The sequence below is a fragment of the Nematostella vectensis genome, chromosome 9 (assembly GCF_932526225.1).
Source record: "Nematostella vectensis chromosome 9, jaNemVect1.1, whole genome shotgun sequence".
Classification (NCBI taxonomy): domain Eukaryota; kingdom Metazoa; phylum Cnidaria; class Anthozoa; order Actiniaria; family Edwardsiidae; genus Nematostella; species Nematostella vectensis.
In genome coordinates, this window is record NC_064042.1 from 12,119,881 (window position 1) to 12,142,540 (window position 22,660).

A 22,660-nucleotide genomic window follows, 5' to 3' on the forward strand; every position below is an offset into this window, starting at 1 on the left:
CGTTTCTCGCATTCTTATTGGTTTAGTTCACAAACTGTCAAGGTGGCCACGGTAGCGCGCGTCGTATCAGATAGCACGTTTCTCACATCCTTATTGGACTTTTCTCGCTTTCTTATTGGCGTACTTCACAAAACTGTCGCATTGTAATGCAGCAAAAACAATATTGGGGAGTGGGGAAGAGACAATTTCCTGAAAAATGTGCTGTTGAAACGTAAACATCAAAATATACGTGGAATGTTTATTGTTTCCTAACTCACCCAAAGCGGGGCTTCCCTTAAGAAATGTATATAATGCTACTTTTTTAAAGTACACACACAAGAAACTTCAAATCTAAGCGCAAACTTGGTGCATAGTAATTAAAGTTTCGTGTGTGTCATAATTTGGATTAAAACTTCATGATTCTATCCATATATTTGTAAGCGGATAACAAGACGACCGAGAGATAATGTTTCATGTGAGATTCTCCAGGCCCCAGTTGATCATTTAGCCATAGTTACCCTGAACAAGGAGCAAGTATTCAAGAGTCATTCTGTTTGACAGCTTTCCATTTAGAAGTCACCCACGCACACGTTCCAGAGAACGACCTTGGACTTCGTTTTAGGAATCATTAGCATTGTCCAGCAGTTCTTTGCCAGCGAACGTCTCAAGATCTACATATTATCCAGGCACGATAATATAAGGCTGGAATGGCACGAGGGCACATTTCGCGTCGCAGGCAAAGATCCACTTTGGTCGAACAAACGCTAGTGACGCGTTTTCGGACAACGCCTGCAAAGTTTACATTCAATATATTAGCCTCGAGCCAAGACAAATAAAGACAGCGAACACCACTTTACGCATCGAAACAATGAGAAAAGTAAATAAAAATTGCTACTAACGCACATACAGATAAGGAATAGTTCCATTTAAGTAAAAATAGAGTAGGTGGCTGATGGGCGAACATATATAATTTTTTTCAGGAGCCCTTAGGGAAAATCTGAGTGTTTGGAGCAACTCCTTTCTGAGCAATCAAATGACAGATCCTCCCCCGTTATATATTAAACTACAAAACTTCAAGCCATTTGGTTGGAAAAAAACAGTCTCTACAGTGTCACGTATATTAGGCAATGGCTTAAACTCACATCTTCAAAGTTCTGGTCCCAGGTTTCGTTTGTTATCACAAAATCGATGTTGTCATTCATGTAGTCATCCAAAGTTCTAAAGAAGATATAACACAGTTATGTGAATGATGATTGGATCTTGCTGGTTCTTTATCGTTAAATGTTCACGATTGTACAATGCTGTCATAGCACCAAATTTCATTCAGTTCCTTATTAGCCGCATGTCAAAAAACAAGAGATACCAGAGAAAAATCGGATCGATGTAGCGAGTGGTTTTAGGAGCGCATAATACAACCGCGCCACACAAAAGCCAGACTTGAACTGCAAGCGCAGCAAAGCCTTGCTAACTCGAACAGCTCGAAATTCACTACGCTTATAAAGAAATTGTGTAGAATACGGTGACTTACCCTTTAAAAGCAGTAATGTAAGGTGCGAAAACTTACCCTTTAAAAGCAGTAATGTAAGGTGCGAAAACTTACCCTTTAAAAGCAATAATGAAGCGTGTCAGGACTCACCCTTTAAATGCAGCAATGTAGGGTGCGAGAGAACTTACCCGTTATAAGCAGTTATGTAGCGTACGAGAGCTTAACCGCTATAAGCAGTAATGTAGCGTACGAGAACTTACCCGTTATAAGCAGTAATTTAGCGTACAAGAACTTACCCGTTATAAGCAGTAATGTAGCGTACGAGAACTTACCCGTTATAAGCAGTAATGTAGCGTACGAGAACTTACCCGTTATAAGCAGTAATGTAGCGTACGAGAGAGCGTCTCTCCATGTTGTCAAACTCCCCGTACAACAGGAAGTGCTTGTGAGAGAAGAAGTCCGGAAGTTCCGGTAGCTCGTCCGGCGTGTCCGATTCGGGGGCGTCCGAACCATCATTATTTTCTATGAGAGTGGGTTAGTATAAAGACCTTTTTCATAACGTAGTTATTCTGCTCAAGTGGAAGTCTATGTGATGAAGATGATGATTACTATAATTATCATTATGATGATGGCTAAAATAAACATGATGATGATGGTGGTAATAACTAAAAAAGATGACAAAAGAAATTTATGATAACGATGATAATAACTATGTAAATGTTGGCGAAATTTCTGCGATTATTATGAAATATTTATAATTATGAAAATAATAACAATGATAATAATGGTAAAGATGTTGCAACGGGAAATGATTTCGAGGTCTCCTTACCCTGTTCATTATCTGTGGACGCATCGAAGATAACATCATCGACGTTGTCGTCGACAGCATTGCGACTTGCCTTTTGTTGAGCCCTGGGAAACAAACATATTCCCGCTGTGACCACTTCTTCATGAAGACGAACAAGATGCTACTACTCGTAAAACCATCGTTATTTATCCAACAACCCAGTTACGTAGCCGAGGAGGGGGGAGGGGGTTGAGGAATTCCACCACTCGACTGGAAGGTTCGCTCTATTGAAGGAAAATTGAGTACCACTGCGAGTTCGGACGAGTTGCCTTAGAGAAAATGGTCCGCACAATGGGTAAACCACCCCCCCCCCCCCCCTCCCCGGCTCAAAATCTTAGTTACGGGCCATATATTATAGGGGGCGGACCATTGGATATTTGTTGTTAAAACGTCATATTACGTTTTCTACACAAAAATAAGGCAGTTCTTTCCCAAAAACGAATTGTGTTTAAAAGCAAAGATGCTAGAAAATGAAAACAGTGTGCCAAAAAAGCGCCCCCCTTTATTATTAGTTCTTTTTCTTGCCTCTCCAGCTCATCTTCTGTGTCCTCGTCGCTAGCAATTCCTGGCGGGCTTTTCTCGTCGTCCTCCTCCTCCTCCTTCTTGGGCGTCTCCTCGCCCGCCCCAAGCGCGTCATTCATCTCCTCCTTCTCCTCTTCCACCCTTGTGCTCTGATGCTCTCTATCGGCCCTTGAATTCCGCGATGCTGCTGCTACCGAGGACGCCGAAGTTGACATCTGTGAATTGAAACCAAACGTTGAAAGTAGTAAAAGTAGCTGGACAGATATCACCACATGTGAAATGACGCGCCAGGGGAAGGGGAAGGTACATATTGAAAGCTCTGTGGCAAAAGGTTCAGTTTTAGTTAAAATAACTTAAGCTTTGAAATATTATGCGAACAGGCATGAAATCTCTTACATAAAAGACCGACAGTTTTATTAATAAAATATGAGTTGATTGATGTATTTATACATTGTAGCACATATGTTGTAGATTATGGGGTATTTGTCTAGTCGGCCGCGAGGCATCCAAAATGGTAAATTGATAAATTCAGATAAATTAAGAAAAGCGTTCAAGATCATCCCTCGCACTAAAAATGGCAAAGTTGGGAACTTCAGTTGGTGGATAAAAACTGATTTTTTAAACGGATTGGAGGAATGATAACGGCCAGCGTGAACCTTATAGATAGCAGACCCTTCAAAATCTCAATTTCAATTCTCCTGAATTCCCCCGCACTAAGTCCTCCCGTTTACCACTCGTTTTACCTTGGTAGCGCCACCGTGTGATGATTCAGCTTGGCGAGCAGGTTTTTCTGGTAAGACCTCTTCTTCATCACTCGATTCTGCCGAAGAGGAATCAGTGTCTCCGGGGAGATGATAGCTAAAATGGCAAGTGAACATGAGTAGAAGTCTCATGGACAATAACATCAGCGTCCTAAGGATTACTCATATGCTAACTGAGAGATGGGAATGTCATTTTGTACCAGGATGCTTTGTTTACAACATGTAACATGTGATTGTAGAAATCTACTTCACTTTACCAATCTCAAACCACACTCGCTGAAAAGAAAGCTAGGGTTGGAATTGGAAATTCTCAAGAATAGAGACTTTTAGGTAAGATTGGAGTAAGTAAGTTATTTATTATGGAGCATGCCACTTGGATCCAGCATTTACAGGCAAAGCGTCAGTCACAATTCAAGAATAAAAGAGGTTAAGAGACTAGTTTTCATCTGCCAATAAAACTTACTTTTTGGTTGGTAGCTTTTGTGCTTTCCTGTGACAGTCAGTGATCCACTTCTTACTAACGATCTTGCCTTTACCTAAAGTTAACATATGTATTAAACTATTTCTTAGAAGGCTGCACTCATAAAAAACATCATAAGTAGCCTATGCTTCGCCATCGATAATATATAAATCAGCCTGAATTCCAACCTGAATTTTGTTTCCGCATTTTCCGATTCCAATGAAAAACTTTGGCCTATGATAAATAGGTCGTAGAGTGCAACCTTTTTTGAAATAGGTGTATAAGGAAAATACATCATAGACATACTTTGCGACACTCATATCAAAAAACTTAAACCATAAACAGCAAATGCTAACAAATACCTTTTACTTGGTTATACTTTGGCGTATTTGGAAAAGCACAACTGCAAGAGAAAAATAGATAGAAAGAGCAAGTAAGTGGAGCTCAGACACTTAGGATTATAAAAAGTATGTGTAGCATAGCATGTACTAGAAATCAATAGGAAAGTTGGCAGAGTATTTAACCCAAGTTGGGACCAAGGTCTTAAAGGTCAAGCTTACATGAGATGAGTGCAGCCAGACATCCAGTCAGGCTTGTACTGTGCACCAAGCTGCAAGGCCTTGTCCCTTAAATCCCCTCGCTCAGGGTTCTTAAACCCACTAAGCACAAAAACTACGCCTTTCTGCAACAAAACAACAAAAACAGTTTCCTTTTTTAGGTTGTACGAAATGGCAGTGCCATCGAATATCTCATTGACCAGTACTAATACAAAGACTTGGTCAAGAACCCTCATCCATTGTATACAACCCGACAGAAACACAATAGAAACACAATACAGAAACACTACTATGTTCTAACAGTCAGGATATAATAAACTGGTATTACCAGAATTCTATTGAAGGGAATCTCTTCCTTTGGCTTGGTGGATTCTGAAAATGAATATGTGAACAACAGTAATACAGTACAGTACAATGACTGATGAGAAACAGTAAAAGGGGGAGTTTTGGCTCTACCTGGTTTTCTTTTCTTTTGCGGTGGTGACTCCCTACTTGCTGGTAGTGTCTGCTATACAAATGAAATGGTATTATTCTCTGTGGTGAAAATGTCAATGTGCTAACTTTCTCATTAATCCTGTTAGCAATGTGTGAAAACAATAACACATTGGATTGTCCATAGAAAAATCGGATACCAAAGACAGTACCAAATCCACCTCAGAAGTAAGCTATTCAGGATTTAGTAAAGTATATAAGAAAATGTTATTTGATTGACATGATAATCAATAAGCCAAAAAGCATCTTGGTAAACTAGAAGACATCATGGAGAAACATTTTATCCTTGAAGAACGTGTCAATAATAACTAGAACTTTAATATCCAAAGGAGTGCGAGCAGAAAATAGCATTTATTTCTAACCTTAGATGGATCACTTCTATCTCTTTTAGATGAATCTTCATGTTTTCTCTTGACTGGAACCTGGAAAATGAAATCTTGGTTTGTACACTGCATAGAAAGACAAAAGATGCTCCATGCTGTGTAACAGGAAAAGTGAACTTTATTTCAACAACTAGTACAAGAGGCTATGTGACAAGTTAAAGTATGGAAATGTGTTAGCAGTATCTGATGTGGACGTTTTTACAGACCTACTAAAAGTAGAACTATGAGCTGCAGGATGCATGAAAAATAGGTTTCAGCAGCTTTTAGTAAGTTCCTTAAGATACAAACACTTTACATACCTCAGCAGATTTTTTTACTGAAGCGAAAGACTTTACATGTTTGACAGGTACTGGTTTGATATCGTCACTGGATTGTGCCTCATCTTTATCTCTGACTTCCTTTGCCTTGGACTGGGAAGGCTTAAAGGCACTCCCGAGTGTGCCCCACCCACTATTTCCTGTGTTGCCTTTGTCTGTATTGGTTTCCCTCTTTATGTCAGCAATAGAGGCCGATCGGACCTCTGCAGCCATGGACATAGGAGGGGGTGTAGTCTTTTTCTTTAAAAACATGCTTCCTGGAAGGATGGTGTCTTGTTGTTCATCTTTCAGAGTGAAACCACCGAGTCGTTTGGGTGTCTAGAATACACAAGGATTACCATTTCATAGCACTATACCATTTAAGAAGTGCTAGATTTTTCTAGTCAGGCAAACTCTCTATTTGAGGAGAGAGGAAGGCCGAAGACCACCTGGCGAAAAAAGTAGAGAGAAAGGAACAGTGCGGGATGGAAAACATGGACAAGGCAAGGGCTGCTGTTGCCATCAGGACACACTGGAAGCATTCTGTGGAGGCCTTATATGCCACGAGGCACAAAAAAGATAGGGACTTTAAGCACGCGAAATCGTAGATCGCTGCAGACGTTGGATTCGTGCGCACCTCGTCCTCGACGTTCTAACTATGTTGTCAACAACGTAAAAAGTGGGTTAGCCTTGTAGTTGAAAGCGTAGTTGGAACGTGGAGAACGGCGCGCGCGCGAATCCAATGTCCACGGCATTCTAGGATGAACTATCTAATTACTTACAGATGTAATAGATGTGTTTAACTCAGGATTCCCTTCATGAGTGACTTCCTCAGGTGGAGAATGCAATGAGACAAAAGATAGCCCATACTGCTCATTCTAGAAGAAGTTGAAGAACGCTACCATTGAAGTTTCTATCAAGTCCGTTTTTCCAACAAGTTTCCCCCTTCTACTAAGGGCCATTTGTTACAAAACCTTGTATTGTATTGCATTGTATTATATACTAAATATTTGAAAGATCTTATAAAATACCAAAATTTGGTAAGATCTTTGCAGAATTCTGTCAAGATCTTATAAAATTATAACAATCATTTAAAGGAATTCAAGGAAGAGTTATCTAGACATTTTTATATCTTGAAATATTGTTTAAATAGTTTAGTAAACCTAAAAGCTTTTGTTAAGATCCTTGTTGCTGGAATTGTATGAAGCAAAAAGTTTCAAGCATCATTTTATGAGTGAACCAATTTAGGTTAGTTCTATGTTATCCATGCTTTCACTAGGGATTTGTCAGTGTACATAGTGTTATATTGTTGCCCCATCACCTTGTTGAATGGCTGAGTGCAAACAAGTTTGACTCTGTCCCACTTCTCATCAGCAACAGGCTTAGAGAGTTTGTCACTACCTGGTGATTACAACAGAAGAAAAAATCACAGGACCTGCAACCTTACACCCTCTTCCAGCAAAGTATTTACCCCCGAAACCCTAGAGTGGATCCAAGTGGGGGATCCTTGGTTTTCAAGGGGGATTGCAGCATTAAGTGTGAATACGATACGATACGATACAACTGTATTTAAAGAGGGTAACATTATAGTCAAGTTTTTTTAAATAATGGGGGAAAGGTGCAATCCCCTGAAGCCCCTCTCCTAGATTCGTCACATGGAGGGGCTGCTTGGATTTGTTGGTTATCTATCTCCCATTTCAATGCATTTCGTGGTCAATTTTGTATTATCCTCCCCCTTTTTAAGTCATCTTCTAGTTTGCCCATCCTTTTAATGGAGTCTAGATTTACTTATAATGTATGTCTAAAACATTTTTATTAAAAAAGTTGTAATCCCTTTTGGGCTAGCACTATTCACTTACCAAACATTCTAACCCTGTTTATGTTTGTGAATGACTTGCTTTCTGCTGGGCTCATAAATGATGAGGTCACAAGTAGAACCTAGAATAAGAAGTACCCAATGTCTTTTCAGTATCATTGAAAAATAGACAGACCAACATGACATCAATGTTGGTCAAGGATTTCCCTCCATCCCAGCACAACCCGACAAATAATTTTAACCCAAACAGTCCAAATTTAATTCAGGTGGGGGAAAAGGTGCTTGGGGATGATATGTAATATGTTTGTGTCATTCTGGTTACAATATATGCATGTTTATCTCTTTGCTTGTAATCTTATGTTTGTTATAGGTAGGTGTCTAACTGGTGTTTGTAATAGATGGGTGTCCAGCTTATGTTTGTAATAGGTGGGTGTCAAACTGCTGTTTTTAATAGGTGGGTGTCCAACTAGTGTTTGTTATAGGTGGGTGTCATCTGGTGTTTGTGATAGTCAAGAATTGACTGTTCACCTTGTATTGCTCATTGCCTTCCCATGATCCCCTACCAACAAGCACTTCTACAAATGCTGAGCCATTGTTCCCTGTTAAAATATATTTTAAGTGGAAACTCAATAATTTATAAATAATATTATTATTACAAGAAATTTAACAAATAAAGTTGTTTAACTAGAGTCAATTCAGTTCCATTTGATTTTAATTGGGATAAGTCAATTTTTAAAACTTGCAAATCAATAATGAACAATTTTTCTACCAACCCTGTCACCTTCCCCTCCCTTCCCCTTCAGGATGGTGATCCCCCCCCCTTATCCTGGTTTAACCATTAAGTCTACACCCCACACCCCCTACTGTACCTGGATTGCAAAAGATAATGTGTGAATTGTAAAATTCCTTATAAATGAAATGATAATTATAAATAATATTGTTCTTACCGATATCAATTGTATTAATTTTTGTAGCCTTTTGAAGCTGGAAGAAAATAAGAAAGAAAAAAGGTTTCAATTCTCAGAATATATATCTTTAAGTGCAGTCATTATTGATCCCTTTTAAGGGATGTGAGCTGTTGTGATATGTTATTCACTAGTCATTTGAAACCCCTATGGTCCCTGGGAAGAGTGGTGTTATCATGGCAAGTAAGAGCAATTTTGAACCAGAATCTGTTCCAAGGGGGTGCTGGTAATAACCATATTGGAAAACACAGGAGCCATCAGGGGAAGGGATAACCATGTTTTACAGAATATATGAAATGTAATAAAGGCTTTTATACTTGTATTCAACATAAAAAAATGTTTTGAGAGATATAAAAGGCTCATTTTTGCATGATCATCCCAAATTGTACAGTCACAAACGGCGAGCCCAATGGCATCTGAGGAATGTATAACTTGCCTCCCGACCCTACCCTAGAGTGCGACAAACCTAGGCAAAACCATTTACTAACTCACTCATCTTGACTGTTTCCTCAATAATGCAAGTTACATTTACAATATTAGCTTTGTGTGTGTTTTTAAGGGAATTGTTGCGGGTTATTTAATAGTTTTTCCTATCTTTTGTCGCGCTCTAGGGTAGGTTCAGGAGACGATTTCTCAACGGTTCTGCATTCCTGAGATGCCATTGGGCTCGCAGTTTGGTCCATATCATCGTCAGGTCTCCATTTATCGAACTAGAAATTGATTTTCTAGGATTTTCTAGGTGCGAGAGGTATCACTCTAAAACTCGCTATACTGTTGTGAAAATTATCTTTGCAGTCGCTGCCGGTGGAATTTTGCCGAAAGCTTTTTTATTTTTGCGCTGAACTCGCTAGAAGCTGGTGTAGGTGAAATTAAGTTGCTTGTCTTTGTCTCTTCTCTCTCTTCTCTTTGGTGGGGGAAATTTTCTCTCGCGGGACTAAACCCCTTTCTGTGCCACAATTCCCCTAAATAACAACACCATTTGATATTGCCTCGCCACACTATTAGATAAGAATGGTGTATGTATTATCTGACTAATTGATGAATGAAGTCACTCAGTTTTAAATAACCATAAGTTTAATACAACCTTGAATTTATTATCTGACTATATACACCCCAAAAATGCCAAATGCATTCCCAAAAGTTCTGCCGATTGCATGTTTCAAACAAGTAGTTTCATAGATTTGGGGACATAATATAAAAAGATCAGGACTGGAAATGCTAACCTCTATGATAACAACGGCCTGTTTCTCCCCTGACTCTGCCGTTCTCCATTTTCTGTATGTCTCGGACTTCAGCAAGTTACTGGCAGGCTGGGCCTTTAATATCCAAAATAGGCAAATGTCATTAGAAAAAAACACATTTTAAATGTGATAACATACGACTTAGTTTGAAAACTTACCGGATCCTCACTTGTAAATGATACAATGTGCTTGAATTGAATCAGAGGCATGATTTAGCATCGTATAGAAACCATATTTAACGACAAAAAAACTCTTCCAAACATTTTTACTCTAGAATTCCGTCCGCCATATTTAATAATATGCAAATCCTAAAACCGAGTCCATTTTTTCCCGCCAAATCCCCGCTGTCCTCCACGTGACGGCGCAGGCTCAGTTTGTACTACAATCTGTGCGCGTACTGAGGTGACCAGTTCCGCGAAACGTGAGGTTTTCGACCCTTTTCGGGCGATTTTACCCTTAAAATGGCGGCATGCAAGCGATTTTATGTCGGTGAGTCCACTTAAGTTCATTCTTATTGAGTTATTATAGGCTTTTTATATATGTGAGATTATCTCTTGCATGTTGTTGTTCATTCATGTCAGCTCTGAAACGACGGCTGTTCGTGTTTTATAGTTTTGTTGTGCCCTTGTTACATTCTATGCAAATTGTATTTATCAGACAGTCTTGGTTTTAACTGTTGGCAATTTATGTGGGCAAAGTTGACTAAAAGCCTCAATGTGTATTCCCTGTTTACAACGTTTGTCACTTTTACTTTTGGCACATTCTGCGCACGTGACTAAAATACCGTTGTTGCAACAAGCATCGGTCGCCAACCGTTTAAAACTCTGTATCTTTACAAAAGTCTGTTTATGTGCGTTTAAATTTGGCCTCTAGATAGCTGTCAACCTCGCTTCAGGGAAAATCTTGAGAAAATATAGTGAATGTATCAGAAGTACCAAGATAGCTAATGTGGAAGAATACAGTAAATGTATGGATGTCTTCAAGAAAATTAGGCTTGACTGAGACAAGTTCAAAATCTTGAGACTCCTGCCTTAATGTGGAAAGTTGACAGCTATGCCTCTATAAAGTTTCTGCCTGTTATTCCCAACACAGGAAACTTGTCTGTCAAAGCTACAAGGGAGGACCTTAGTCACCACTTCGGCTTAGATGCAACACCCTATTTGCGTTCATCTTGTTGGGTAGAACTGGCTGTTGAGAAGTCAGGGAAGTCCTTGGGTTTCGGGTTTGTCAATGTCCCCAAACACCTTGCGGACCACCTGATGCATCTAAATCAAACCAAACTTTTCGACAAGAGAATCACCATTGAGCCAGCAAGGGGAAAGGACACCCCACCGTCCATGATAACTCCAGGGGTTATGCCTTCTCCACCTGGAGGTGTTACCGGTTATACAGGAAGTATGGGCGGGCGACCAAGTAGTATCAGGGGGATCAGAGGCAGACGCTATGGTGGCCAGCCCATATCTTACGAGAAAGTTGAAATGCCCTCTGACAAGTATCATGAGCTGGTTGATATTGCCGTCAATCTCTCAAATAGAATGTAAGTTGTCCGCGAAGAAAAATAGATCAACAAAGGTTGGATTAGTTTTGAATCTATAATGTTGGAGTTTTTATGGCGAAGAATGACATTAAATTCCTAGAGACACCTTTATTTGAACATATAGGTTGAACACAATTGCTCTACTACATAAGTATATGTCTAAGTATATTTAGGGTTGACTTTATGGTCACCTTATAAAGTGAGCTTTTGATCAATCTCTTTTTAAAGTTTATGCTCTTTGTGGTCGACTGCCTAACATTTAGAACAAGAAAGTATTTTCTTTCCCCCCTCCCCCTCTCCCTATTATGGTAATATCCAAGTTCCCAACCTGCAGTGGCTGGTCTAGAAGCAGGCCCCAGTCTCCCTATTTTTGGCTTAAAAATAAGACTTAAGAAATCCACGGAAAACAATGAATCTGGGGCCCCTTTCTTGAGACTCTTGCTTTCCCCCTCCCCCCTTTATAGAACTTCTGGATCTGCCCCTGAGCTGGGTCTCTATATTATATCCTTTTGTTGAGTTTACTTGTGTGTTTCTATCAGATTTTCACTAGATCTGGATTTTGTGGTTGATCGAGCCACCAATGCTGGCATAAAAAAGATGATCCTTACTGGCAACACCATACGCATGTGCCATAATGCCGTCACCCTGGCAAGAGATCATCCTGGTGTCATATTCGGGGGAGTTGGCATTCATCCCCACTTTGTAGAGAAGGAATGGAATGATGATACCTATGAGGTGATGAGGGGGATGATTTCACTTCCTGAAGTGATTGCAGTTGGAGAAGTTGGGTTGGACTTCTATCGCAACTACTCTAAGAAGGAGGTCCAGATTGAAGCCTTTGAGAAACAGGTATGTACTGTAACAGCCTTGGCTTTTTTTATTGTGGGCTGTTTAGTTGCAGCAACCATAAACCATGCGATGCGGTAGGATCAGCACTCAGTAGCCTTGTACAAATGGTGGAAAGGGGGTGCACATGCACCCCCCTTGGCGACCAAAAATTGGGTCATTTCTTAAGGAATCTTCAAATACTATGCCTTTTCCATATGATACCTATAACCGCGCAAGCCCCCTCAGCCAATATTAGGTGCGGGCATGCAAAATTATTTCCATTTATTTACATTCTCTGTGCAGATTGTATGTAGGCTTTTAATTTAGAGATCAATTTATTTGTAATTAAGAAAATAGAAAGAAACCTTTAGTTGCTGTTGTTTCAATAATTTTACTCATTGTTTTCTATGCTGTAGGTTGAACTGGCATGTGAATTTCAGAAGCCTCTGCTTGCACATGAGCGTAGCTCCCACATAAAGTTTGTTGAGGTGTTGAGCAACTTCAGTGGTCGCCTACCACCCATTGTCATCCACTGCTTCACTGGGACAAAGGCCGAGATGATTGCCTATATAGCCATGGGCTTCTATATTGGCATCACTGGATATATATGCAAAGGTGTGTCTTATGACAGATAAACACAAAGTCTTTGGGCAGATTGTTGGCCCATGCATTTTCCGAACATGCTGCAATTAGATTATGGGTCTTGAAGTGAAGTAGAAAAAAAAAACATGTCTAAAACTCAAGATTCTATTTACAATAGTTGGATCAGATTGTGAACATCACACAAATCCAGTGTGTGATTCAGCTATAACCTTATCTATTTAAATTTACTGTTTGTGAACCCACCTATTGAATCTTATGCATGGTAGAGCTCTAAAACAAGCCTTGATCCAGCATGAGATTTTTTAACTTATCTGTATTACCTTATTACTGACTTTTATCTGTTGTGGTTTGTTATGTTTTCTTGATAAATGGGTGTCACCTATTATAACTCTGAGAATGACCCCCTCCCCTCTACTCCTTCCCCAGCTAACTTAATTAGTCCCCCTTATTTAGACACTGCTGGCAAGAATCTGAGAGAGGCAATAAAAGACTGTCCACTGGATAGAATCCTTCTTGAGAGTGATGCACCCTACATGATTCCCAATGCCTCAGGACTTGAACCTTTTCACAAGTCCCTTGTACAGAAATGTAAGACTGGCAGGAATGAACCATGCACACTGCCGGTAGTTGCATCAACCGTTGCAAAGTGTCTGGGAGTTGAGGTGGAGGAGGTGGCAAAAGCAACCACAGAAAATGCACACCGTGTGTTTAATTTGGTCAAGCCGGAAATAACTGTTAAGGATGAAGTTTGATTTTGCTGCTGGATGTATTGATTTGATTGTGTTGCCAAAAATTGGACACTAAGTTAGTGATCCCATTTGACATGGTGATATTTCCATACAAACAGGCGATGCCAAGATTTGTTTGTATTCTGCGCTGTTGTTTTTTTTATTTAACATACTAGGAGTTCAATGTGTTTGTTGACCCATGCAAACGTTACTGTTAAGCTATTAAAACAATCAAGGTTACAAATGTTTACTATTATTGGTGTACAAAATTATATAAAGAAGATTCTGAACGTGAATTATTTCAACATACAAAGATGGGAAATTACATGTACATTGTATAACGAATATCAAAAGAGTAAAAGGTATAAACAAAAAAGAGTATACATTAAGTGATAATCATAAACCGTTGATACAATATAGACTAATAAATAAAATATTCTGTAAACAATACAACTGTGTTGATGTTTAATGGTTCAAGTATCTGAGGTTCTATGCTAGGCCTTTACAGGGTCATAGCACCTCTCTAGAAACTAGAGAGGTTTATTAGTGGCACTTTAAAACTTGATATGTGGCAAAAAGGATTTGAGGATGCCTCATCCAAGTAGTCCCTACAAGTATTATTGCCCTGCCTTTAGCATTCTCTTATCACAAGTTCAAGTAAGCCTTTTGATTGATTCTTGCATTGGAATTTCATTAGCCATTCATCACATGGCCAGCCCATAAAAATACAGTAGCTGTGCAGTTGAATTGGTGATAACTTGAATATTCAATTTTTCCTCTTGAAACACAGTTGAGTTTTCATAAAGAAGAACAAAGACAGTATATTAGTGCTACATATGCTGAAATGTATCCCACTTTTGACTACAACAATCTTATTGTATTTTTTCTTATCGGGGGTGGAGGGTACTCCCTTTTGGGCTATACAGGGACGTGCCGCTGGACAGGGTATGGTTTTTTTACCTCTCTGTCCTGAACAGGGTAACATTTCAGGCCTCTGTCCTAAACAGGGTATATATTTCAGGCCTCTCTGTCCTAAACAGGGTATACATTTCAGGCCTCTGTCCTAAACAGGGTATACATTTCAGGCCTCTCTGTCCTAAACAGGGTATACATTTCAGGCCTCTCTGTCCTAAACAGGGTATACATTTCAGGCCTCTCTGTCCTAAACAGGTTAATATTTCAGGACTCTGTCCTGAATAGGGTATATATTTCAGGCATCTCTGTCCTGAACAGGGAACATAATTTTAAGCAAGGCTGTCCTAAACAGGGTACTGATTTGGTTGCCTTGCTAAAACTTGTAACGGCTGATTGTGCCGCCGTGCTGATTGCCTTGCTCTTACATGCTAACCGGGTGCTTGGTTCTGCGATTGATTTTGCAACAAAAGACTGCCGAGAAAAAGTATTGTCCTGCAGGGATATTGTTGCACCTCACGTGTGTCTCAAGTTACCTTCAAATATAATTGTGCTGAATAGAGCTCTTGAAACACACACCCCCACCTTATTATTTGTCCTAAACAAGGTCCTAAAATTGAGGGTGTTGTCATAAACAGGGTCCTAAAATTGAGGGTGTTGTCCTAAACAGGGTATGGTTTTTCCAAATTTTTTGTCCTAAACAGGTTTCAAAACCGTCAGCGGCACCCCTATACCCAAACATAGGCTAAGTACCCCCCCTGGTTCCTGATGTGCTTATTTTATGTATTCAAATGTCCTATGCAATAAGAATATTCTCAGCTACTCTGTGCTCTCTTGTACGTTGCTTGAAGATGTTGAGTTCTTGGTGTTGTCTCTGTCTCCATAAACTGCTTGAATTCCAAAGTGTTCTCATCAACTAGCATGTACACTCTCTCTGTCTGCAAAAAAAAGAAAAGATGATAAAAGAGTGCAACTTTCATTTATTTTTTATTTATTTTTTTAATGGATGGTTAGCAAGGGAGGTATATTTCTAATAAACTCAGTACTATCCTTACTTTGCATTTGGTTGATGGGTAATTATATGCAAAGGTAGATCCATGATTTCTTGAGGGGCTACCACCCCCAAAGGGGCACCAACATAACAAAATATAGTATAAAACAGAGCTGTAGCAAGCCTCAAAATATTGGAGGCAGTGCATTACACAGAAACATTGAAGAAAATATTGGGGGCCACAGCCATGCACTTACAAGTCATTTCCTTATATATATTTTTTAATATTTAGGGGGGGCACATGCTACAGCCCTGCGGAGGAAGATTAGTCTGTGGGTATTTGCTCCCACACGTTTCTTCTAAATGTTTCGTAGAAGGGTGCCCCCCACCTCTGCATCTGCTTACCTTTAGCACTGCTGGAGGCTTTCCAAATGACATCCTTCCTATTGCCTGTGCTGTGAGATGCAAGACTTTCCCCTCCACTTCTCCTTCCAATAGTTCAGTAACACCTTTAAAGAAATAAAACCAAGCTATGAGCTACAGGAGAGAGGTCAATTGGCTCTTCTCCTGTAGCTCATAGCTTGGATATGTAATTGTGCCTTTTCTGTTGATGTGATTAAAATGATTAAACTATATTATATTACTAGGTATATATACATATATACCTAGTAACGATATAAACCTGGTTACCATAAACAATTTCATTTGAAAAATGTTTCCAGATGAGAAAAATAACCTGCTTTTAGAGTGGGGATGGATGATTGAGTATTTTTCTATAATTTTCTTGTTCCTTACCCCTAAATGGCAGGGCATTTTACTGGCTTGAGTAGAGTTAAAAGCCAGCTGTAGTATGGACTTATAAACATCTTTATGTACTTGTACCACCTGATAGTGTTACCTATATTTTGTGCTAGCATCAATGCAACTTTGGTAGTGCTAGGCATTATCCGTAGGAAGCCACTCTCAAAATGCATCGGGGCATTGGTTTTCGAATTCCAACTTTTGGAGCTGAGGTGGAGAAAAACACCTTGTAAGTTTTTGGGTAGCAGTTGTTATAATGGAAGCCTGTTTTTGTTTTCTACCTGGCTGACTAGGTGGTTATTAACCCAAAAGGAATTGAAAGAGTCCAGCTTTTATGAATACCTTTCTTCTGCTTATCACATCTCATTTGGCAGTCACCCCTCCCCCCTTAGACGATCTGCTACATTTTACCAAGTTGTCTGTTTATACATTAACATAGCTTGTTTTATAGTCTTCTTAGCAACCACTTGTGTTTACGGGGAGCATTGTGTGACTCTGACATGAGCAGCTGCAAAAAAGACTGCTTGTTTGAAGAATAGCCTATAATATCATAAAATAAAACAACTTCCACAAGTTTCACTTTGCATCCTGTGCTTTGATACCTGTCAACTCTCCCGCATAAGGCAGGAGTCTCAATATTTTGGACCCCTTCTCCCGCTCATCCCTCATGGGATGATAAGTGAATTTGTGCTCGAGAGTCTTCTGTACGGTTAACGTCTGCGAGGGTCTCCCCACTCCTGCCACCTAAAAGGGAATATACCCCACCCCTCCCCCTAAAAAAATTCTCAAGTCTTGACACTTTTACTGGGGTTGACAGGTATGCGCTTTCCTTGTAAAAATAGCTGTGAACTAGGGAAGCTTGTTATAAAGGTAATAAGTAAGTCAGTATCTTTACCTGAAGGCTAGGTTTGGTTGTCCAAAGTTATTGAACTCCACAGTCTCTCTGTAAGTGAAGGGTTGTATGGTTGGATACTCACCCCTCCCCTCCCCCTCCCATTTCCCAACAAGCCATGAAACAGGAGCAAGAACTTGTGGTAAGTTCTGTGGAACAATGGAAAAATGAGTCACTATTCGATGAGGAGGGCTCATTTGGGAGGGAAACATATTTTCGATCTGATTTCCCATAGTTTTCGTATTTAAAGCTTACTTTAATTATTAGAATGGCATTCTTCAAATAAGCATGGCCCATCGCTCAAAACTTGTAAGATTTTATGCAAATACCTTCGGTGAAGATTCTGAGTTGGACATATTAAGGAGCGCTTCTGATATATCTTATATTTTGATATTATGTTTAGTGGAGGTTTCTTTACCGACGCTTCACAAAATGGCCGCCGAATATTGTTACAAAGCTTGGCCTCATTAGGGAGGGGTAGGTAATCAAGTTTACAACAAAGCTATTTTTAATAAATTCAATATATATTGTGTATATTGTCCTTTAACCGGCAGAAATGTTGTTCTTTTCAAAATCTTTAGATAAATACACCCGAAAAGTACAATTTACACGTTACTTTTCTTTTAAGAAAAAATCATGCTATATCTCTACCACTCCCTAGGGAATGCTTGAAGCACGCGCGGAGGCTGGGTTCCATAAAGACAAAGCCCGCCGTTACTCGAAAAAAATCCAACGGCATAACTTGGAATGGAGATACAATTACAACGAATTTTGCTTATTTTATTCTGCGTAACTGATATTTGATTGTATATAACGTTTATAGGAGATTTATAATGCCTGTCTTTACAAGATCTGGTCGCAAAAAAACGAATAGAACGTGCATTGAAGACCCAACTCCTCAAACAGAGAGAAGGGTCCGTCGAGCAACCGCAACAACGGGTCGACGGAACGTAAGAATATCGACTAAACGAAAGCTTTTAGAGGACACAAACGAATCTGAGCCACCAAGCAAGGTAAAACTTAGTCGATATATCGTCAAACCCCTTTCTGATCTCACAAAACTCTGGCCTTTCATATACAAATTTAGTCAATCTTTTGCATGACAGTGGCTCCATTTTCAGTCCTGTTTTATTTTTGTATAAAATGTTTGCGTTTAAAAGTTTTTAATAGGACTTTTAAGTAATACAAGATATTTAGTTAAAGCTATATCTACCCATAGTTGCCCCATTCGTGTAAAACAGCTGATATTAAGCTTTCGAGTAACAGAGAAATATCAACCAATGTTATCGACAGAAATCTAACACTTCGAAGCTTACCGAGAACTCGACTCCAAAGCAGAATAGCGCTATTTCTGCACGAACAAGGTCTTGGGGTTCCCTGAAAAACAGTTTGCACAAGAAAAAGCTTGCATTACAGAAAGAAACAGTGGAAAGTGAAGGAGAGGATGTTGCAACAAGCACTGTTGATAAATCGGAAGAGTCAACATGCAAGACATGCAGGGCTACCAGAAGTATCAATATACTTCTTGCTAAAGTGACAGAATCTTCTACTCCTCAAGACTTGAGTGTGAGCTCCTCGTCACCTTGTAAAGAACAGGATGGAGAGGATTTGGATGAGGGAGGTGCTGGAGATGATATGTGCTCATCTGAGGGTGCTAGTAATGATCAGGTCTGTAACATTAAAAAATCTATCATACACAGACAGCTACACCCTGTGATTCAATTAAAATCCTAAAAGCGCTGCTTCTAGTGCCATCCCTGGTGGATGTGGCCCATGTATGGGAACTAAAAATAAAATTATCATTTAAGTTCCCCCTCTACAGAAGCACATCTACTCCCTGTATTTTTCCAAGGTTCAGGCAGTTGAGATTTTTAAAATATTCTGTTGGTACTGTCATGTTTACCATCTTATAGACATACAAAACCCTGTATTTGCAGAGCAAAAACATACCAGGCTCACCTGCTAGATGCACTCCAAAGAGCACAATATCTGCAAGAACTAGGTCTTGGGGATCCTTAAGAAACAGCTTACACAAGAAGAAGCTTGCATTACAGGAAAATGAATTAGATAGCAATAGGGAAAACATTGCTGCTGCTGTGCCTGAAAAGTCAGAAGAGTCTGGCTCACATAGAGTCACCAAAGGAAAGAGAAAAAAACCTGGCTTGGACAACAAGCCACCAGACTTGGATGTTAGCTCGTCATCAATTGCTGATGAGGAACAGGCTAACGAAGTGAGTGTGCCTTTCTGGGATGATAATGAATATTATGATGATGAATTGATAAAAATTATATTGATGTTGTTGCTGATGAAATTGAAAGGAATGATTTGATAATGACAAGAATGATGAAATTAAAAAGAATAATGAGATTAATACCATGTTTATAATGATAATGGCATCAGGCGAGTAGCAACCAGAGGATGTGGACACACCCATTTCCCTGACCACAAAGTTAGTGCAAGTTTTTGTTGTGACGATGATGACAATGGTGATGTGAAAGGAATGAAGGGAATAATCAACAAGTTCTTTCTGGTGTTTTCTTGACCCTGTCTTCTCATTCTTAGATATAATTTTTTTATTATAAGACTTACAATTTTGAAGATTTAATTATTAAATGTATGTTATTAAGTTATTGTCTTTTCTCTTACAAAGTATTTCATTTACCGTTAACAGGACCAAAGCAGTGATTTCTATAAGGCAAAACTTTACCTACTGCTAGATGCTATGAAACAGATCCAGTCAAACTTCAAGAAAGCTCAAGAAAATGCCCAAGGCAGCCTTGGTACATATGATGCATTTATCTGTGAGTTGAAGAAGAACCTATCCACTGAGAGGGAAAGGGCAGATGGTCTTGAAGAAGAGCTGAAAAGAACACGAGGAGAGTTGATTGAAGCAAGAAAGGAACTGGAGCTTGCCAAGTCTTCCATTGCAGATCTCGAGCTTGCAAAGTCTTCTAACACAGAGCTGGATCTCACAAAGTCACCCAGAAGGGAACTAGAGTTTGCAAACTCTCCAAATGTAACACTTCAAGAAAACAATAAAGGTGGGTAAAGCAAGAGGTTTTTTATAAGTTTCCTTGACATAGCCGTTCTGACCTCTGTCAAGCAATGCATTCAGTAATGACTGCTTACCCAAAACAAACATTTCTGTCTCATTTGAAGTTAAGTGCATTTACGTCAACAAGCTACAAAGACAGCAGCAGTCAGAACAACAGATGCACATAATACTTATAACTGTACATAGCATCTAAAACATAAACTAATGTATATAAGGATGTGCAGGCAATAGCCAATATAAGGCAAACCCTGGGACTGGCTCAATATAATCTTGCCTCCAATATGAGATCCTTGTTACAGTTTTGTGACTTTCTTTTTTTTTTTTTTGTCATTTTGCTATCTCCCCATGACCATGACCATGTCTTAGTTGTACAGTCACTGACCACATGTTAAAGTTCTTAAAACCTTTCACTTATATCAATCTAGCCAAAACAAAGCATAGATAAATTTTCAAAATCTGAAAAGGGAATTGAATTTGATTAAAATTTGAATTTTCTACAGATCTTTGAAAATTTTCCTGGCCGCGCAAAAGGAGATTGAATCAAGTGAATAATTCCAGGTTTTGGCAGAAAATTTGAAACAACGTATTTTCCTTAAATCCGTTAAAATTCGGCAATACCACAAAATATTGGCGAATTTTTTTCTATTGCAATGCTACCCACAATAAAACAAAGAATAATTTAAAGTCGAGAATTGTATGAGAAAAAAGAAAATATCGTTTTGATGTAGGTTTCAAAAACAGCGCACGCTCGTGAGAATGTCGCCATTCTTGATTGCGAATGCAGCGCGCACGCACAATGCAAAAACAATCCAAAGACTAAAAAATATCTGCTAAATTTTGCAAATTTGTTTCCTGATGAAGTTTAATAACCATTTGACTACTAGGTTGACTACTAGGTTGAGGTTGAGTTCATGGCGTTTTTTCAGAAGGTTGACCACAATACCTCAATATTACAGATTTGAGTTATTCACGCGAAGGCATGTTTTATAGGGTCCATAAGAACCACATACCATTTGGAAGATGAAAATATAAAGAATTGACAAAGTCTATCAACTCTGAAAGGTTATTTGGACTTAAACAATCAGGATAGCCTTACAATGCCATTTTGGAAAACAATCTTGCCTTGGTCATAATTATCATATTTATTTTGGCAATATGCACCAATAATAAGTAATTTCTAACTATCTCTACTGTAGCTGGTTTTTATGTTCCAGTAAACCATCACACACTTGTAACTTCAATTTTGTTCTGCTCAACTTACAGCAAGCATTAGAGTTGAAATATCTCAAGAATCAGTCATGGAACGATCACAAGCCCAGCCATCTGAGGTACTGTCATTGGTTGATTCCACTTTATTTACTTATACTTTAATTTGATTAATTTTTGTTTTTAAATCGTTGCAAGTTCTTCAGCCCTGATAGCAGTTTCAGACATAAGATTAAAGCTTTATTCAGAAGTCATCCACTAGTTGTATTTTCTTTTAATTTTTTTTGTCATTCCTACAGAGCACAAGCGCAGATAAAACCATGATCAAGTTCTACTCCATGCTGACAGGAATTTCCTTGACAAATGATGATCCCACAGCTAAACTTTATGACTGCTTTCACTGTGAATATCAACTGAAGGGAAAGAAGGACAGAAGTGAGTGCCAAAACCTGGCATAGGGAAGAACAAAAAGCAGCTAACTTATTTTAGTCACAATGTTATTATATCTATATGCATGGTCACATTTTAGTCATAATTACATTACATTATTACCTTAAATAAGCAGCTAGTGCAAAAATTGATGTGTAACTAACAAAAACCCACCTTCTCATGATGTCAATTAGTCTTTCCTTGATATTTGAAGGGTGTTTATCTTTCTTTTTTTAGTTGTGAAATTCCGTCTGACCCTTGATAAAGAGTTTGATGAGGTGGAATACAGTCCGATTGCCCAAAGCCCGGAGGAGAAAGAACTTGTTAGTGCATTTCCAGACTACCTGCAGGATGTCATCTATTTCCCAGCAGATCAAGCACCAAGATTTCTTGTCAAAGTACTAAAATCAGTACAAGACCTGTGAGGCATTTGCTGTTTCAATAAGCTGTGCACATGGTACAGGCCAAAAGACAGTACCAATAGTATGTGTCTTTAAAAGGTCCATTTGACCATTTCAAAGACCTATACATGGAGTTACTTATCTGTGAAAAAAAGGACAAATTTGCGTTACGTTCATCTTATACAGAAGATAAACATTGGTTGAAACATACTTTTTAGTCTGATGATTTGTAGTTCCTGATAATAAGCTGATGTTAATTAATATTTTAGCCACATCTATCGCGAACAATCATGTCAAGTCTCGAAAATGAAATAAAAACAAAGAGTATGACTGACTTTATAAGAAGCTAAAATGAAGTTAAATAAGGTACATATAATTTTTTTTTCTGTTGTTGTTGTTGTTCCTATTTTTTTTTAAATATTTTGGGTGGGGTGGGGGAAGGGATTTTCAACAAGACTTCTCCCACAATTG

The 22,660-nt window shown here is 38.9% G+C and overlaps 4 protein-coding genes across 5 annotated transcripts; 2 read left to right on the forward strand and 2 right to left on the reverse strand.

Annotated features, from left to right (window-relative positions):
• Window positions 1–224: 224 nt before the first annotated feature.
• LOC116618295 (DNA repair protein XRCC1) lies at window positions 225–10,123 on the reverse strand. 2 transcript variants are annotated; one of them, XM_032381820.2, is made up of 20 exons: window positions 9,964–10,123; window positions 9,788–9,880; window positions 8,547–8,583; window positions 8,128–8,198; window positions 7,643–7,721; window positions 7,105–7,184; window positions 6,566–6,661; window positions 5,787–6,122; window positions 5,467–5,526; window positions 5,069–5,117; window positions 4,941–4,984; window positions 4,616–4,737; window positions 4,418–4,458; window positions 4,059–4,131; window positions 3,578–3,692; window positions 2,838–3,049; window positions 2,295–2,377; window positions 1,834–1,987; window positions 1,122–1,197; window positions 225–768 (listed from the first exon to the last, which is right to left on the reverse strand). In XM_032381820.2, the coding sequence occupies exons 1-20, from the start codon at window positions 10,012–10,014 to the stop codon at window positions 658–660; spliced, it is 1,983 nt and encodes a 660-aa protein (XP_032237711.2). In that variant the 5' UTR covers window positions 10,015–10,123; the 3' UTR covers window positions 225–657. The 2 variants fall into 2 exon arrangements, with proteins under 2 accessions (XP_032237711.2, XP_032237709.2); XM_032381818.2 differs by having other exon boundaries at window positions 5,069–5,120.
• A 31-nt stretch (window positions 10,124–10,154) lies between these two features.
• On the forward strand, window positions 10,155–13,951 carry LOC5512385 (3'-5' ssDNA/RNA exonuclease TatD). The gene is made up of 5 exons (XM_001632680.3): window positions 10,155–10,294; window positions 10,898–11,342; window positions 11,882–12,191; window positions 12,587–12,785; window positions 13,227–13,951. The coding sequence occupies exons 1-5, from the start codon at window positions 10,267–10,269 to the stop codon at window positions 13,523–13,525; spliced, it is 1,281 nt and encodes a 426-aa protein (XP_001632730.3). The 5' UTR covers window positions 10,155–10,266; the 3' UTR covers window positions 13,526–13,951.
• LOC5512372 (peroxynitrite isomerase THAP4) lies at window positions 13,633–17,562 on the reverse strand. The gene is made up of 5 exons (XM_001632648.3): window positions 17,427–17,562; window positions 17,101–17,246; window positions 16,303–16,412; window positions 15,810–15,913; window positions 13,633–15,351 (listed from the first exon to the last, which is right to left on the reverse strand). The coding sequence occupies exons 1-5, from the start codon at window positions 17,451–17,453 to the stop codon at window positions 15,229–15,231; spliced, it is 510 nt and encodes a 169-aa protein (XP_001632698.2). The 5' UTR covers window positions 17,454–17,562; the 3' UTR covers window positions 13,633–15,228.
• A 228-nt stretch (window positions 17,563–17,790) lies between these two features.
• LOC5512384 lies at window positions 17,791–22,528 on the forward strand. Its single transcript, XM_032381810.2, has 7 exons — window positions 17,791–18,110; window positions 18,391–18,765; window positions 19,035–19,328; window positions 19,770–20,139; window positions 21,417–21,481; window positions 21,659–21,794; window positions 22,026–22,528. The coding sequence occupies exons 1-7, from the start codon at window positions 17,931–17,933 to the stop codon at window positions 22,211–22,213; spliced, it is 1,608 nt and encodes a 535-aa protein (XP_032237701.2). The 5' UTR covers window positions 17,791–17,930; the 3' UTR covers window positions 22,214–22,528.
• Window positions 22,529–22,660: the final 132 nt, after the last annotated feature.